General features: G+C 35.1%; 1 protein-coding gene across 1 annotated transcript in view; it reads left to right on the top strand.

The window, feature by feature from the left end:
- The window catches only part of AQR (aquarius intron-binding spliceosomal factor), a gene marked incomplete at its 3' end in the record, with an annotated part of 88,200 nt that overhangs the window by 3,892 nt on the left and 65,011 nt on the right, over positions 1–19,297 (top strand). Inside the window, exons 2-9 of the mRNA XM_084239511.1 lie at positions 2,231–2,287; positions 3,115–3,155; positions 5,832–5,867; positions 9,679–9,799; positions 12,841–12,981; positions 14,574–14,642; positions 16,216–16,316; positions 17,295–17,371. Of these exons, the coding sequence (XP_084095637.1) occupies positions 2,231–2,287; positions 3,115–3,155; positions 5,832–5,867; positions 9,679–9,799; positions 12,841–12,981; positions 14,574–14,642; positions 16,216–16,316; positions 17,295–17,371 (643 nt within the window). The remainder of the gene's footprint in view (positions 1–2,230; positions 2,288–3,114; positions 3,156–5,831; positions 5,868–9,678; positions 9,800–12,840; positions 12,982–14,573; positions 14,643–16,215; positions 16,317–17,294; positions 17,372–19,297) is intronic.

Below are 19,297 nucleotides of genomic sequence, written 5' to 3'. Positions count from 1 at the left end.
CCCAAGCTGATATTTAAAACTAAAGAACTAACTGAAATATCCTAGAGAATTTATTATACCCTGCATTAAATTGTGGAGCTGAGGAACCTGTAGCATTGTACTGGCCACACATTGATGAGTATTGGTTGGAAGAAATACATGAATGAATGAATGAATGAATGAATGAATGAACATACCAGGGCATGTGCCACTAAATAGTAATACCTAATATTTGCCAAATACTGTTTTAGGCTCCTGTAGGCTACAGAGATGAATAAAATGTGGCCTTTGTTTTTAGGGAGCTCACAGTCTGTGGAAGAAAACTTTAAAGAGACTTAGACAACTCATCACAGTTAAGTGTGACACATACCAAGATAGAGCTATGAGGGAATTGTTTCCAGAAGAAAGTATAAAGTAGCTACATTTGTCTCAGGAAAGAATTTCCAGAAAGAACTTTCTCATTGAGAAGGTACCATTTGAGATGGATTTTGAAACCAAAATAGGAAGGTGGGGAGGTGGTTTTCTTCCCTCTTGGACTCTACTTCCTCCCCCTCCTTTGCTGCTTTCTCTTTCTTGTCACTTTTTAAAAATTTATTACTGAATTAATGGGATATGGAAGTTACATATTTAATTTAAAGATCAGGTAGTTGAACTTTGTGACCTCACTTTTGTATGTGACTGTATTTTAATTTTTTTGGGTCCTTCAGTAAGATTTATTTGAAAAATTTATGCTGTCATAACAATACTGACTGGAGAATGAAAAGAATTTCTCTTTTGCATGAGACTAGAGCATGTATGGGGGAAGGGCAATATATTCCTACAGTTAGTGTCAGAGAAGGTACAGAGAGGTTACCTTAAGGAAAGGAGACCCTTAGAGAAAAAATAGAGACTTGATAGGTGCTTAACAAATGTTTACTGAATTGTTCATGAAGTAGAGATATACTGCGGGACTTTGAATAAAAAGACAGGACTTTCATATTTATTTGGAAGTCCCTGACTCCATGAAAACAAGTCAGATTCAGTTCTTTTAAAGGTGTGATGTAAGAAAAAGATGGCTGAGTCTGTGCGGTGCCCATAAGGATCGGAATGAAGAAATGAGGATAACACAGAATAGTTGGGGGTGAGCTAGTATTTTCTATTGGTTGGAGGTGATTGATAATTTTGGAAAGTGTCACACAAGTTTCTATAGTATTACCAAGAGGTTTCCTCGGGCACGTGTCTGTCTGCACTGGGAGGCTCTTCAAGTGAATTGACTGTGACAGGTACTTTGCTACAGAAGCAAAAAATAGCATAGGTCTCATCCCTTAAGTGTTCCTGTTAAGCAGGAAGGAAAGAAAGCTAGATAAGCAATCAAATGATTGATAATACAAAAGATAATCTATTTAAATTTATTTATAAAACGAAGGGAAGAATTAAAAAGAGAGAACATTTCAGATTTTACTTCTTTCAGTCATTCATCCATCCATCGGCTATTATATGAGTGCCCTCTGTGTGCCTGAAACTGTAGGTTTACCTTTTTAATAAATATACTGAGTCTTTGTGCTTGCCAGCATTTTGTATTTTTCAAGAGTTTATAGTTTATTTCTCTAAGAAAAACATATCAATAAGGCCAAATTATTTTTCTATGTTATACAATCCATTTTAGTGTCTGTGACATTGTATAGATATATGTAAAATTCACAATGTCTAGGTAAGCTCATCTGTTGAAATATACCATTGTTTTTACTTTCTATAATAATCTGCTAAGAGACTTCAGTTTTTAAAGGTTTACTTTAACTGTGTCTGGATGTGTTCTCGTCACTTAAAGATTTATTATTTTAAAAATCGACTTTCCTGAAGATTTTGATTGTGGTTTTGACTTTTAGTTTTGACTTAACTAATTGTGATGGTGGGCAGCTCACTTAATCTGTCTAGACCTGGGTTTCCCTAGCTCTGAACTGAAGATGCTTGACTGTAGTTATTAACTTTCCCCTATTACTTGTTTTCTTAAGGGTGGTTAGGAAAGTACATTTTGCTTTCTTAAATCACAATGATGGAGCAGTTTGGAGCATTAGTGGCATTTAGTAGGTTGGGACCAAGGATGCCAACTGGCCTTCGTAAACCTAGAGTCCCTTTAGAAGGTAAAATTACTCTGTCCCCCAATGCCAGTAGCGCCCTGTTAAGAAGCAGATTGTCTTTAAATGATCTCAGTTGTCTAGCTTTACAGTGGTATGAATCTGTGACTTACTGTTTATGCTATTTACTTTTCCAGTTAGCATGTAAATACTGGGCTCCCCATATCAAGAAAAAATCACCTTTTGATATAAAGGTAAGTATTTTTGGTTTGTGACATATTTTTTAAATAGGAATGCTCTTTGTATCTCTTTTTAAGAATTAATTTCAAAAAAGCTTTCCATATTCTTTTCAAAAGTTAAAACTACAGTCTTCTAATTTTCAGGCTAATAATTACCTTAGAATATTTGGAATATGTAAGTCAGACTTAAAAAATAAAGGTCACAGCCAGATATAAACTCTACTGTAATATTTTGTATTTTCATTAATCTTTAAAAAATAATAGGTGTGGATTTTCATGTCAGGAATCTTAGATTGTTTTAAGTTTAATTTATTGTTACTGTAAATGACTACTCACCCTAACGCAAATGAATGTAAATTCTTAGGCTTTATCACAATACATTTAGAAAACTGAATATAACAGTTGACACTTGCTTCTATTATGTCTCTACGCTTTTAATTTGCTTTCTGTCTGGCTTTGGAAAGTACGTTGTCACAACTTGTAATTCGAGTCTAATAACACTGATACATTTTAAAATTAAGTTTTAATAAAAGATTCCAATCTTGTGAATTTTTATTTTGCATAGAAATATTACAAAGAGTTCATTTTAATGATTCTCTCTTGGACTTTTTATGTAAATACATTTTATTTATCTTTCCTACTACTTCGTTTTCTGTTTTTTCATATTTTAAGGAATGGAATGAGATTAGGAAATAATCTCTGAAGTATTGTTTCACTTGCACTGATATTTGGTGGCTTTCTCAAACTAACTTATTTTGTTTGATCTCAGTAATTGAAAACTATTGATTTGGAGTCTGAAAAAACTTAATGATATTAAGTATTTTTAATGTTTTTGATAACAGGTCATTGAAGAAATTTATGAAAAAGAGATTGTCAAATCAAGGTAGGAATGAGTTTAATTTTTATACATAGAGTTTAAGTAGAACCACATTGTATCTTGTCTGAATTTCCAAACTGTCATTAAACTTGGGAAAAAAAAATTTCTGTTTTGGTTTGGTCATGAGTAAGGTATTATGAATATCATAGATGTTATAAAATTTGATTTGATATTTTTTAGTGTTAGGAAGTAAATTTTACTAAATATTATGAAGATAAATTCATGGTAGTCAAGGTAAAAAGCTGGTTGTGAACCTGTAGACGTAGGCCAAAAACAATGTTAAGAATTTTGTTTTTTATTTGAGGATCAGTGGGTAGCGGAAGAGAGTTGTAAGCATCATGATGATGTTTTACAAAGAGAATTTGGAGGGGGCAAGAGACAGCAAATTATTGATAGTTAGATCAATGAATATTATAGTAAGATTCAACATAGTGATGACTTGGGCTAGTATGGAAAGTTGTGATGCAGAGGAGTTATCAGTTTGAAAGAAATAGAACTGAAGAGGTGGTAAGTAGTTAAATGTATGGTAGGTCAGGAAAAGGAGCAAGAATCAAGGATAATGCCAAAGTTTTTGGTTGAGGTTGCTGGATAATTATTGGTGCCGTGACTGACTTTGGCTTGTTGATGTTAGAATTGGATATAGATTATTAACTCACTCTAGGTGCTAAAGGCTCATGAAAGTAGAGATGCAAAATAAGCAGTCCTTTATATAGGTGTAGAGCTCAGAAGAGAGAAGTGAGTTGAGACTGTTTTGTATCAAACATTTGAGTGTTAAGGGTACAGTAGTGGACATGGCAGGTAAAGTTTCTACCCCTGGAGCTTAAGTCCAATGGGAGTTACGCAGTTATGTAATGTTAGCAGGTCAGAATTAAAATCACCTGTGGTTAGGGTATAGTAACAGGGACTACAATTTTAGATTAAAGGATCTGGCAAAAATCCATACTGAAGACAGGCTATTTGAGCATATGTATAATGTATGGCTTATTGGCCTGTGGGTGGGTTTGGATGAAATTGCCAGAGAAAACTTAACTAAAAATGAGTGGGTAGATATAGTCTAGGATCACTTTTTCTTACATAGTAGCCCCCCCCTTATCCACAGGAGATATGGTACAAGACTGCCGGTAAATGCCTGAAACTGCAGAGTACCAAATCCGATATCTACTAAGTTTTTTCCCATACATACATATCTATGATAAAGTTTAATTTACCAGTAAGGTACAGTAAGAGATTAATAGCAGTAACTAATAATAAAGCAGGACAGTTATAACAATATTGTTATAAAAGTTATGTGAATGTGGTCTGTCTCAAAATATCTTGTAGTAGGTGGTATATTGGATCACTGTTGATGGCACTTTACCGAAACTGCGGAAAACTAAACCATGGATAAGGGTGGGGGTCTGCTGTACATAAAGGGTCATCCAATCTGAAAATTATCTTGAGCCTTCAGAACTAGTTTTCTGCCTCTTTAGAACAGGCTTTTCTCCAGTGGAGAGTAATTGCTTATTTTGTTTTTTCATTTAAATGTTTACGATTAGTATTTCTTCTTTGAATATAATTTTTACATAACTAATAATTGAAAGCTGCCAGGGACTTTTGTATTATATAAACTTGGCTATGTTATTTTTCATTCCTGAAAGAAGTAACTGATTGGCCTGACTCACTAAGAGAGCAAAGAAGGAAGGGAGCACAGTGGAATGTGGCAATGGATTATGGGTGCTTTGGTGGTGGGTGCTTTCCCGTGGCAATACCTGATGGAAAGAGCCTGTCATTCTGAAATACCAACAATAGGGCCTCCCTGGTGGCGCAGGTGATTGAGCGCAGCACTATGAGGCTGTCTGTGGCCTTTGCAGCGCGATTTCCATCCCCGACCGGCTGGGGAGCAACCCACATGGCATAGCAGACCTCTCCTGTCTCGCCCGCTGCTCCCCTCAGCAGTGTATTTCAGTCAGTCTGCCTGTCCTGCTCTTGGCTCTTTCTGGTGAATCTTCTCACCCACCGCGACTCTAGCCTGTGCCCCACTTAAAAGAAATAAAATACCAACAATAATGTAAGCTAGTGTTACCCCAAATAAAATAATTAATTAATTTAAAAAGATTTATCATGGCACTCTTAACAGCCATTTTCTTTTCTTGTACACATTTTGAATAATTTAAGTGAACTTATTGCATTGTGCCCCCCAAATCTCCAGATTCAAAAAGGTAAGTTCACTTCTGTAACTTATAAAATGTAGTGTTTATTTAAAAATTTCAGTGATCCATTTTTTTAGGCTAGAAAGCTTGATTATTAGGAAATGACTTGATACGAGATTTATTACTGTTTGTAGGTTGTCCAATGTGACAGTTTATAAGCTTAATAGTGTACGTTAAGATTCTCATAATACACATTTTTTTGCATATAGCCTTTTTTCCCTTGGAGGTACCTGGAAATTAAATCAAGCAGTTCTTTATATTCTTATAGTATAAATGATTAGTGCTAGGATCTCAAAATTAATTTAGTTTTTAAAAATAAAGTAGAACTACCCTGAAACAGCAAATTTTAAAGCATAATTTGTTTTTTTCAATGTGTATTAAAAAAAGGTCAATATTTCAGTATTAAATCAAGATTTCAAAATATATCTGCCCTTACAACTCTGAAATGTTTGTATTTTCTCAGCCTTTTTACTATCTGCTTTTGTCTTTTTAGGTTTGCCATCAGAAAAATAATGCTTTTGGAATTTAGGTGAGTTGAAAGGCTTTACTTTGAAGTTAAAGATAACAATGTGATTTAACACTTAGCTAATTTTTTGAGTGTTTAAGGAAATAACTCAGTTTTGTAAGTTTTATATTTTTGTGACCGGCTAGCTTTGGAATATGTGTGTGATATCTTTAGTTTTCAGAGATCATGTTCTGTTGTTAATATAACATATTGTTAGAGTTGCTTCTCTCAAATTCAGAGAGTGTGTGCTTAGCAATTCAGAACTCTTACATGGACCATCTAGTCATCAGTAAATTGGAGTGCATTCTGTAGCCCTTTTATTCCTGCCAAGAAAATTATTATTACTGAGGTAGTCTTCTTCTGACTTAATCACTTGTAATGTTAATATTTCAGACAAAATAGAATATACAACGTTCAGATTATAAGGGTAGATTTGATTATGTTGCAGCCAGGTGAGGCCAGTAGACTGACCAGCAGGTCAGTCTTCCATTGCTGTTGATAATAGTAGTGTTTGCCATTTATTGAATACTTTTCTTCTGCTAGGCACAGTATTGGCCATTTTACGTAAAGCCCTCCCAGCAACTTTGCTAAGTGTTATCATTTCCATTTACTTAAAAAAGAGATTGATATTAAAGAGGCTAAATAATTTGTTTGAGATAACAGACCTAAGTTATTGACAGAGCTGGGATGCCAGTGTTTAATGCTAAACTCAGATTTTTCTGTCTTTCCACAATACCTTAAAGTCTAGTCTTTATCAGAGGTTAGAGACTCTGTATTAAGAAATGTTACTTCCTACCTACACTGATTTGATCCTCACAAAAATGGCATAAATTAGGTGGCTTTAACATTTTTCAAGAAGGAAATTGAAGTTACAGTTATGAATTTACTAATAAGGTGAGTACCTACTGTATTCTAAGAACTGTGTTAGCAAATGCTTGGTCTCATTTAATCCTCGTAATAATGTAAGTAAAATCTTGTTGTGTAGAGGAGAACACTCCCACTAGAAATTGGAACCATCTGCCCCTTAAGTTAATATCCCATTCCATAAGGTCATGCCATCTTTCAAGACAGAAAAATATCAAGAGGATATTGATACACAATTAGAATAAATCAGAAATCTATCATTGTGGCAAATATCCAAAGTCAAGAACTGTTAGAACTGAAGTAGAAAGCTCTGAACAAATAGCAGGCACCAGTGACAGATAGTGAAAGATGGTACCTATTAGAACCTTTAATGTAACTTCTTTGTGAAAGTGTTATTTTTTTCTGTGTCAACCTTCCAACATAAGTAGTCTTAAGTTTGTAGCAGGGATAAGTGGTCTCTTGCTAGAGTGAAAAGTAAGAGGGGTTGCAGAAGGTGACTAGGTACAAGAATAAACTGAGAAAAAAAAAAGAATTTTGCTAATGAAACTTACAGAAATACATATCATTGTATTACTTTTGCTGCAATTGCTAAAACAGGATCAGGGAAATATTGATGAAGCCTTAATTTTGGAGAAAAGCAGTGTAGTTGGAATCAGATCTGTATCATCTGTGTCTTTATAACCTTGGGCAAATCATTGACTCTCAGAGCCTCAGTTTCCTTACCTAAAAAAAATGTAAAGAATAAGTTTGGAGTTTGCCATGCAATGAGATAACACCCAAGACAAGACATTCCTATTAAAAACTGGCAAACCATTGATATCCCCTGGTGCATTTGGCAAAAACAAATATAAAGATCACTCTGGAATGATATGTATTCCAACTATACTAGAAAAATTCCTCATAGATTAAATTCTGGTAAAGATGCATTCAAATCCCAAATTACAAAGCACATTAGGATAATAATCCACAAGAATCAGTTGGAACAACAAAGAATGGGGTTAGATACTCTTCCTCCCTTTCCAAGCCTAATATTAACTCTCATCATTATTTTTTAAATTACTATGGGTATTAAAAAAAAAGAATGCGTGAACAAGGATTGGGACACTAAAAATGGAGAGAATTAGGGGAGGAAACAAATTTGAGGAATAAAATCTTTGATCAGTAGACAAATTAAATAGATTAGATCCAACCACCAAGGGAATTAGTGAACTGGAATATAGATCTGAGGAAATTAGATAATAGCAAGAGAAATTGAGGTGAACAATATAAAAGGAAATTAAGAGATATACAAACTAGAATGAAGAAGATCAGTAGAATTTCAGAAGAGATTTAGGGAATGTGGGGGAGTGTTTATTTAGAAGAGATGATGGTAAAGAAGTTCTACCATTGAAGCACATGAGTTGTTTAGATTTTGAAATACTCTACATAGCAACTGCAAAACAACAAAGACAGGGTAAAGATCTTAAAATCTGCTGGAGAAAGCAAGATTTAATTTCTCAAAAAAACACGGACAAATAGATTGACTGTAGGTTGTAGTAACAGAAGATAATAGAATGAGACTAGTACATAGGAAAAAGTCACCACAACTTAGAATTTTATAACCAGTTAACTGTCATGAAATAAAGAAATTTCAGACAAATGCTAAGTCTGTTGCTGACAGAAGTTCTTAAGGACATAATTCAGGAAAATGGAATTTTACTTGTAAGAAAAGGATGAAATGAAGCTCCATACATTTTAATTATGAAAAGACCACTCTAGTTTCCCACCTGGAACCTTCTGACTGTTATTTTAGGTAAAATCCTACTTTTCCACTTTCTTAGGTTCTTGCAAACTAAACAAGAAGGAGTAATACATGGTATATGGAAGGTACATGGAAATACCAATGGAGCAGAACTTTAAAACATAAGAGGAAGTAGAAAATGTATAGAACTATAGCAGTATTTAAAACATTTAATTCTGTGGAATGATTTAAAGTAGCAGCAAAATATCCTGCTTGGTTTTGCTAGTGTTTGAGACTGTTTTACAACTCAGTATAGTAATTGATGCTAGTAACTACCGGAATGATAAGAAATGACCAAGTTATGTTTTGGAAATCATAAATACTTAAATTTGTTTAGGAGAATTTTCACCAAAATATTAAAATATGAATTTTGGTATCTTGAGGTGAAAACTGCATTTTTTTTCATTGAAAATTGACTTATGTTGGATGCCTTGTAAATGAAGTATTATGAAGCCTCTTTTTGATTGTCTCTTACTTTCTAGAAATCATTTAGTCCTGATATGCATTAGTATTTATGTCTCAAATATAGTTACCTGTAAAACTGCCCTTCATGGGCCTCCCTGGTAGTGCAGGGGGTTAAGACGCAACCTTTCGTGCTTTCCTTAGCCACTGCAGCACGAGTTCAATCCCTGGCCAGGGAGATACCCACATGGCATGGCAAGACCTCTTCTGACTCGTCCTTGCTCCCCTCAGCAGTATATGTCAGTCAATCTGCCTGTTCTGTTCCCCATTCTGTCTCTGATGAATCTTCTCACCCTGCACACCTCTGGCCTGTACCCCAGTTCTTGTATGCATAAATAAATAAATCTTTTTTTAAAAAAACTGCCTTTCATATCACTTTGTTTTAGAGCTTAGCGCTGGTACTTGTCAGATAGCTTGTTTTTATTCACGTCATGCATACCCCTAAATAAGGGAATATCCAGTATTCTAATGATGCTAATTAGATGGCAGTAACTTTTGACATCATCTTACTTGAAGGTAGAAGACTTTATCTCCAAAGCTGTGTTCACTATATTTACCTTTGTGGTAGCAGTGACTTAGATTAGTTTGTGAAGGATTCTCAAATTATAAATACAGATTTTCAAAATATTTTCAGAAAGTTGTAAATAACTATGCTTTTCCAGTTGAGTGACATATTAAAATGAGCGGCAGTAACTAATGAAATATTCTCTGCCTTTTTACTCTTTACAGCCAGTATCTTGAAAATTATCTCTGGATGAATTACTCTCCAGAGGTATCCAGCAAGGCCTACTTAATGTCCATCTGCTGTATGGTGAATGAGAAGTTCAGAGAAAATGTTCCTGCATGGGAGGTAAGATTTGTATTACTTCATATCTTTCACTGTGTACTCACTTAAGCCATTTCAAAGTAGCAGAATTTTTTTTTTTTTAAAGATTGATTGATTTATTTATACGAGAACCCGGGGTACAAGTCAGATGTGTGGGAGGGTGAGCGGATTCACCAGAGACAGAGCAGGGAACAGAACAAGCAGACTGACGAAATACACTGCTGAGGGGAGCAGCGGGCAAGACTGGAGAGGTCTGCCGCTCCATGTGGTTAGCTCCCGAGCTGGCCGGGATCAAACCGGCGCTGCAGAAGGTGTGGACAGCTTCACAGCACGGTGCTCAACTGCCTGTGCCACCAGGGGAGTCCCAATAAATAATGCTTTTACAACAGAATTTTACTTAATAATAAAATAAACATTGAGAAAAAGAGTAGGTACAAAAAAATACTAGTTTTTTCACTTTAAGTAGTTTCTTCAAACTAATTTATTATACCTTAGAAAATTATGAGTGTAGATTTGTTTTTCTGCTTTGTGCTTGAAACATAGAATGACATGGATAACAAAGATGTCTCTAAGATAAAGTGATGTAAAATTACATTAATTAGCATAAATATTTCAGGCTCAAATGAGAATTTTTCCATGTCTATTTCTTAACAATGAATATGTGTTTATAGAATAAAGTCGTGTTTTCAATATCAAGATAGGTATTCATATAATAATTTTAGTTTTCTCTTTGTCCCTGATTTGGGATCTGTTTTTGCTTTGTGCTGACATTTTCTCTGTGCTAGTGCAGAAGAGGTTGGGTCAGTGGAGGTCCGAGAGGTCTGTTTTTCCTTTGGCCTCCATGAAATGGTCAGTCCGTTAGAAGCATTTCTTCCCGTCTAGTCACACTTTTTTAAATGAAGGAAAGGCATGGGTGCTCACCTCTTTTGAGGGAATGGTCTCTAAAGTGAGAAGATATTAGACTTTGAGATAACACCATCAACACATCTCAAATATTCATTAAATGACAGCAGTCTTAGGGCAAATGAGAGCCCAAAGTATATTATGGGCCTTGTGTCTTTTTGAGAAATCTTAAGGATTTCTTGAAGTTGCTTCAAACTACTTTAGGAAGGGAGTGGGGACATTTTTTGGAACTAGAGAAATGAACTGTTCAGTTTATATCACATTAAGACTGCTTTAGTAATTAGGACGTGAAGTAGAAAAATGACAAAGATTAAGAAGAAAGCATACACAGAGATTTAAGATTTCATAATTAAAGTAGCATTAGGAAAGGATGTTATTTTCTTTCTTTCTTTTTTTTAAGAGGCATGTATTTTCATTTATTTATTTATTTGTTTGTTTGTTTGTTTATACATGCACTGGGTACAGTCAGAAGCGCGGGAGGGTGAGAGAATTCACCAGAGCCAGAGCGGGGAGCAGAGCAGGCAGAAGGACCGAAGTACACTGCTGAGGGGAGCAGCGGGCGGCAAGAGAGGCCTGCGCGCCATGTGGGACCCTCCTCCGGTGGCCGGGGAGCAGCTGGGGATTGAACCGGTGCCACAGAGGCTGCGGTCAGCTTTGCAACCCAGCACTCAACCGCTACGCCACCGGGGAGGCCCAAGGATGTTATTTTCAATAACAGGCTTGGGCAATTGAATATAACCAATAATAGTGCCACTTCCTAAGATAAGTAATAGAAAGTTGAGGAATACTTTGAAAGGTACACAATTTTTTTTTAAGATTTATGTATTTGTGCATACAAGAGCTAGGGTCTAGAACAGAGGTGTGGGGGGGTGAGAGGATTCACCAGAAACAGAGTAGGGAGCAGAACAGACAGAGCCACTGAAATACACGGCTGAGGGGAGCAGCCGGAGAGACAGGAGAGGTCTGCTGCACCATGTGGGTCAGCTCCCTGGGCGGGGATCAAATTCGTGCTGCAGTGGCTGCCCATAGCTTAATAGTGAGACTTAACCCCTTGCACCACCAGGGAGGCCCAAAAGGTACACAGTTGTTGAATCGAGTTTTGGATATATTGTTTCAAATTGCCTTTGGAATATGCAAACTAAGGAGAGAACTGTGAACTGAAAATGTGTGTTTAGCATATGGAGGTTGCAGTAGAGGAAGAAGAATGAGGCTAGAACTCCAGAAACTATGATTTAAGGGACAAAGGAAGAGTCACCCTGAACACACTGAAAAGGAGTTGAGTGTTTGTAGGAGTCCATTGAACTTGACAGTGCTGACGTCTTTAGGGGAGTTCTGTGGGTGTTTTAGAGAACTGAATGAAAAGCATTCATGTAGACCACACATTTGAAGCACTTGTCTGTGAAAGAAGAGATGTGACAGTAACTAGATGGGAAAGAGGATCAAAGAGGCTTATTATATTACAGTATTATTTTTAACCTTATTTATATGCAGTAGTAAAGAGCTACTACAAAACACGAGAGTTTGCCCTTTAGATTAGAGTGGGAAAGCTATAACTTTTACTAAACTTCTTTTTTTATAATGTCAAAAGAATTAAAGCACTTCAGTTCCTTAATAAGAAGATAAATGGCCTCCCTGGTGGTGCAAGAGGTTAAGATGCAACTTATGAAGCTATCAGCAGCCACTGCAGCACAAGTTTGATCCCCCACGAGGAAGCTACCCACATGGCACAGCAGACCTCTCCTGACTCATCCCTGCTCCCCTCAGCAGTGTATTTCAGTCAGTCTGCCTGTTCTGTTCCCCACTCTGTCTCTGGTGAATCCTCTCACCCCCACACCTCTGGCCTGTACCCTAGTTCTTGTATGCATAAATAAATAAATCTTAAAAAAATAATAAGAAAATAAAAGCGAAATATGGGCATAATCCACAAAAGAATAACGGAATTAAAGCCATTTGTTTCATTACCAGGTCTCTGCAGCTCTCTCAAAGTCCTGACAGAAACCTGTATTTATTTGACTTGCTATCACTAATTATAAGTAAGCTAATAATTTTTTTGTAATTATTTCATTTTGCTAATAGACTCCTAGCAAATTTACCATTGTTTAAGAGCAAAAAAGAGGTGAGCAAGCCATTTCAAAATGAATCCTTTTTCTTTCTCTTTTCAGACTTTTAAGAAGAAACCAGACCATTTTCCATTCTTTTTTAAGTGCATCTTAAAAGCGGCATTAGCTGAAACTGATGGTGAATTTTCTCTCCATGAACAGACAGTCTTACTGCTTTTTCTCGATCATTGCTTCAATAGCTTGGTAATTTTGCTTTATCTTTTGGGGGAAATCTCAATGTTTCTTGCTGTTTAAAGTTGAATGTAGATGAGATTGTCTCTGTAGCCAGCTCCTCATCCATGCTGGTGGTGAATAAGGATAATACTCAAAGCTTTTTTTGAATGACTTCCCAATAAAACCATTTAATAAGATCTGTTCACATTTTAATAGATTTGGACTTTTTTTCTATATAGATTCTAAGAAAAATGATGAGAATTGAAATTTTCCAAAGGTGTGGAGTGCAAAGATGAGAAGAGACAAAGACTCTGGTTAAATATGAGCTTTCAGTAATGAGTTCTGTGCCACAAACTGCACACAAAATCCTACATTCATTACTTTTCGTCATGCCTGTGCACAACTGGCAGATCAGTAGAGAATTGTGTGTCGAGTTGATTGATCAAGTGCAACTGCGGATAAACTTTTGAAATCGCTTGTGTGTGATACATATCCATCCTTCATAATGTTATCTTAAAAACTTGCAATAATTAATATTTCATTTGTGCTTCCCTACTGTGATTATTTGAAGGAATGTACCTATTAAAGATAAAAAGTTTCCGAATTAGTAGTGCCCTTAGACTCATACAGGAGAAAGCACAGAGTTCTTTCTGGTCCTGAAGACTGAATGTTGATGGATGGACAGTCATTACCTGTGTCCATGTACTATGTCCATGGGTCTCTTAAAGGCATAGGAATGATTTGTGATGCCCCTCAGCGGTACCACTGTTAGCTCTTTAACATTTACTAAACTAAATAGAGTAAATAGAAACAAATAGCTCTCTTATCAGAAATTAACCTAAACAAGTTTTATTTACTATTAATAGTGTGGTATTAGGTATCATTATCTTAAAAGTTTAATGTCGAAATACTTTATTCTTTTTTACCAAAATGCTTAATTTTTATTTTTTTAGTGTGTATTAATATGCAGTGATGTCTCATTATGTGAGGTGATTGTGTTCTGTAAGTTAGTTACAAATTCTGAATTAGCTAAAATTGAGCCATAGCTACTAGGGATACTATGGGATTAGGTTCCTATAAGCCTCTAGTCACATTTTCTTCCACTGATTTTATGTGTGTTTCTGTTTGAAGATACCTTATTAAGATATATTATTGATTCATTAACTTTGAACTCACAGCCAATAGCAGTATAACTTAGGTTGGACTGAAAATATGAACCATGTATTTTCTCCGTAAGGCTCATTGCAACCTTGTTGTGCCTTGGACAGTTATACCACACTTCAACTCTGTGCTTGGGGACTATTTAAATAAGAAAATTACCACCAAAAAGCATAAAGCTGAAAAAAAAGTGGCACTAAATATACAATAAAAAGGACACTTGTTTAGACCATACAAACTGAAAAAGAAGGCAGAGAGTCTCCTTCTTCGCTTCAGCTGGAAGTGTGGAAGTTGCACGTGTGCAACGCAACGTTTTCCTTGCTCTGTGCTGTCTGTCTGTAACTTGAAAGTATCTGTGGCATGGTTTCCCTCCTGGACTTAGGAAGGGAGTATGTTCCGTATATGGAGACTTGTGTTAAAATGCTGGTGTGTTTATAAATTTGTTTTCTTTTTGCCTTAAACAGGAAGTAGACTTGATTCGTAGTCAAGTACAGCAGCTTATCTCCCTTCCAATGTGGATGGGTTTACAGTCTGTAAGTATCTAAATGTTAGAAGCTTGTGTCTGTGTGATGAGCAGAACATAGAATTTTGGACTGTAACTTTAATATAGGTGTACAAATGGTGGCTAAAAGCCCCTTTCCTGCTTATAAAATTTGTCAAGATAATCTGCATTATCTTATTGTACTTGTGGTGTTTTTTTACTTTTAAAGTTTTTATGTCCAGGCTAAAAGATGTTTAACCTACTTTCAATATTGTAAGATGAAACAAGGTGCTATATATTGAAACCATAGAAAAGAGGGTTTCATTTAGCAGAGAATGATTATCCTTATGTACGTTTTGGAAGAGAACATTTTTTTTTTTGAAAATTTATTTATTTATGCATACAAATATGGGGTACCAGCCAGAGATGTGGGGGGCGGGGGCGGTGAGAGGATTCACTAGAGACAGAGTGGGGAACAGAACAAGCAGACTGACCAAAGTACACTGCTGAGGGGAGCAGCAGGCAAGACAGGAGAGGTCTTCTGCGCCATGTGGGTTGCTCCCTGGCCGGCCAGGGATCGAACTCGTGCTGCAGAGGCGGCGGACTGCCTCAAAGTGCGGTGCTTAACCCCTTGTGCTACCAGGGAGGCCCTAATTCCTTCCTTTTTTCCATCAGGTCTTTATTGAATAATATGTGCAAGTATCTAAGTCAAATTAACATATCTTAGGGAATAAAGTTAATTTAATACTATGAAATTTCAGTATAATACTTTATTCAGAATTCTGTTTCCTATGGACATGTATGTTTTTGTAGATACCCACATCTGCAAGTTCATTCGGTTGACATGGATGAAAGCACACACATATAAATAATTAGTTCAAAAATGATAAATGCCATAAAAGAGAATATGATGACATAGATATGTACTTGTTTACTTGTGATGGTTGTTAGCAACATGGCTTTAAAACCCGTATTTGTCAAACTTTAATGATTATGCTTTTTAAAAATAAAATAACATTTTATTAAGTATAATAGGGAATTAGAAAAGTAATAAATTAGAAATATCCGAATTTTGAATTTAATTCAAAGAATTTTAAATCTATTTTTTTTTTTTTGTTTAAATCTATTTTAATTTGCATGTTCATAGCTTCTGATAAGTGTGCCAAAATATACATATTACCTTTGAGGGGTTGTAAGTCATACATCTGTGTTATAAAATTTGGTGATTAAAAAAAGGAATATATGATAATATCTTTCTTTAGAGTCTACATTTTTAGATATTTAATGGTATCCTTATTTAAGTCTAAATTGGGATTATGCTTTGAAGTGTTAATGCTCATATTTTCAGATTTAAATAATTTAGAAATGATATAGAAATTTAATTATTGGACTTAAAATCTTCACTAGAAAAAGCAGTTTCTTTGGGATTTTTTTTTTTTTATTATTGACAAGAGTTAGATTTGAATAGGTTTTTAAAATGTAGTTATTTGTTTTCAAGTTTTGCTTTGTTTCTTTAGGGTTTATCCCATTGCTCTATATTGTATCATTGTACTCAACAATAGTCGACTTGCTTTTTATCCTTGTAAACTTGAGGTTAGTGATGGTGTAATATATCACTCTTTCAGGCACGATTGGAATTAGAGTTAAAAAAGACACCTAAGCTAAGAAAATTCTGGAACTTGATTAAAAAGAATGATGAAAAAATGGATCCAGAAGCAAGAGAACAGTATGTTGGCAAAGCTTCTTTCCATGTTGTTTTATTATTCTGTGGGCCTTAGATAATGTTGATTATAAGGATTAAAGAAGCAAGCAGGCATGAGTTTTGTCTTTTATCAGCACATTTTTATGTGTGTTTTTTAGGTGTTATCAAGGACTTTTTAAGAATAAGTCAGCTATTTCTACAAAAATTAATGTTTTTATCAACAGCAGATTTCACTGTGTATAATTTCAGCCATCAGCTTTTATGGCATATTTTTAATAGTAATATTATCAGTTGATTAAAAGTCTGTGCTTGCAATATTTCAATGGGAGCAAAGTGCTGTTAGTAGGAAACAGGGAAAGGTTCTGCAAACTCTTAAAGAGATTTCCCTTTTTCTCTTTGGCACTAGCCTGTTGTTCTACCTTATGTACCGCTATTCCACTAGGAATCCTTTTTCTTTCTTCATATTTAATTACTCTTTTCTACTTCCTTTTTCTCTGCTTATGTATATATGTTCAGGACTCACTTCCCTTGAGCCTATAACTCATTTTAGCTCTATCTATTTTTTCTTTCATTTAGGACAATAGTCTACATATACTTTTTTTTTTTTTTTTCAGTCCTGTAGCTCCCACTTGGATTTAGTTCCCCTTCCCTACTCAAAACTTAAATTCTTTTTGACCTCACCAGTCACCTTGGGATTTTTTTCTCAAATATCTCACTTTTTTCCGCAATATCTCACTTTGGGATTTTTTTTCCCAGCTATGAAAAATAGACGCTGTCTTAGCTGGCCTCCTGGGTCAGTAATGGGGCTCCTCTTTCTTCATGTAGTATTATATTTACATACAAAGAAAAAGCTGTGTGTTCATAATATATTAGAACGGGTTTTGGGGCAGAAGTTTAACATTTGAATGTTATAAGAAAGACTTATTCAACATTTGAAATTTACTTTTGAAGTAAGTATTTTTCAAAGATAATTCAGTCAGCATCATCTCTCTGATTTTTTAGGGCCTATCAAGAAAGAAGATTTCTTTCACGACTCATCCAGAAGTTTATCTCTGTGCTGAAATCGGTCCCACTTTCTGGTAACTAATTTTTTTTCCACTTAATTGTGACACTATCATTTAGATGCCCTTATAGAATAATCTCCTAAGATGATTTTAAATTAGGATGACAAAGGGTGTGTTCTCTCTTTTTCAGTTATATTACTAAGTACTGTGATTGCTTAAGAATTGACATTTTTCTTTTTTATTCCAAATCCACTGTTCATAGTGGGTGCTGTGGTGTTGTTTTCACCTCAAGGTTTTTTGCCTTGAGGAGGTGAGCAAAGTGTTTTTACCATAAAAAATTCACATATTTTGAAGGCACCAACATGGTAATTGAAATGTTCACTTTTTACCAAATATTTTCTGAGCTTACTTATAAGACCCAAGACCTTGTAAGGGTTATTTATTCTGGGATACAGTGGTGAATATGATACAGACTGTTCTTATCACATTTGTAATATGGTGCTAAATAGTGTTTTCAAGTGACATCAAATACTGTTTGGAGGAGAAGAGAAGAATTATTTTTGAGATGTAGCTATAAGAAAATGAAAGGATTTCCTTTTGTCATGGCTTCCATTTATTTGTGAAAACAATAACTATACAATATGTAGAGTGTATACTTTAAAACATGCCATGATTATATTATTTATAGAGATGTATATTTATGTGCCTGTGTTACATAACTATATGTCAAGAGGTGTTAACTACATTACACTGTTTATAAGCTCTTTATAAACATTTAGTGAATGCAAATGGAATAATGTTTACCTAAATAAAGGTCTACAAAAGCAATGTAAGATATCCCATTGGTTGATAACATTTCCCAAGTGAAATATAATCAAACCACAGCTGTGTAGATAGATCATATTTATATCTTCCATTAGAGATTGTAGCTTTGTTTAAATGAAGTACAACAGAATTACTTGTAAAACAAATTGATTCTCCAAGTAATATTTTATAACTGAAAATCATATCTACAGTTTGGTAAGGAGTAGATATAAATGCTGTAAATGTTGATTTGGGGCAAAATATTATCAATATAAAGAAAAAAATCATCATGCTTGTGATCTAATTTACATGACATAAGTATATGTAAATTAGATCACAAGCATGATGATTTTTTCTTAAATATTTTAAATATTTATGTCTAAAATATCTATATCTACATATAAAATATTTATATATTAAATCTAAATTTAATAATCTGTATCTATATATTAAATATCTTGGGGCCTCCCCGTTGGCGCAGCGGTTGAGAGCTGGGTTGCGAAGTTGCCCGCAGTCTATGCGGCGCCAGTTCGATCCCCGGCAGCTCCCCGGCCACCGGAGGAGGGTCCCACATGGCGCACAGACCTCTCCTGCCGCCCGCTGCTCCCCTCAGCAGTGTACTTCGTCAGTCTGCCTGCTCTGCTCCCCGCTCTGGCTCTGGTGAATTCTCTCACCCTCCTGCGCTTCTGACTGTACCCAGTGCTTGTATAAATAAATAAATAAATAAATCTTTAGAAAAAAAAAACTACATATAAAATATTTATATCTTAAATATCTTAAATTTTCTTAAATATTTTAGTTAAGTAGCTTATACTTGGAAAGATGACTTGGATTTCATTTTCTTGGAACAAATAGTGTAATAATCAGTGCTAGAACTGCTAATGTCTAATAATTAGGATCATAAAAATCAATGTACAGCTAGCTGTATCTATGGGGTGTTTTTTCTTGGTTCATGTAGAAAGATTCAAAAACAAGGTTTTAAAGGTTTAAAACAAGTAACAAGGCCTGCAATAATTTTAACAACCCATAAAATCACTAACTGTTGGCAATGTTGTTTATATATTGTAAGAAAATGAAAATTCTTAGATGGATCCTGAGCTTTAATCACTATTTGCTCGCTCTCTGGCACAAGAAACCAATAAGATGATGGAAACAGTGTGCAGTCCAGAGAGGGTATAAAGATCATGGCTTATATAG

This window comes from Talpa europaea (genome assembly GCF_964194135.1).
Source record: "Talpa europaea genome assembly, chromosome: 8".
Lineage (NCBI taxonomy): Eukaryota > Metazoa > Chordata > Mammalia > Eulipotyphla > Talpidae > Talpa > Talpa europaea.
Note: the sequence above shows the minus strand (reverse complement) of the source record. Positions and strands in the feature narration are given on the sequence as shown.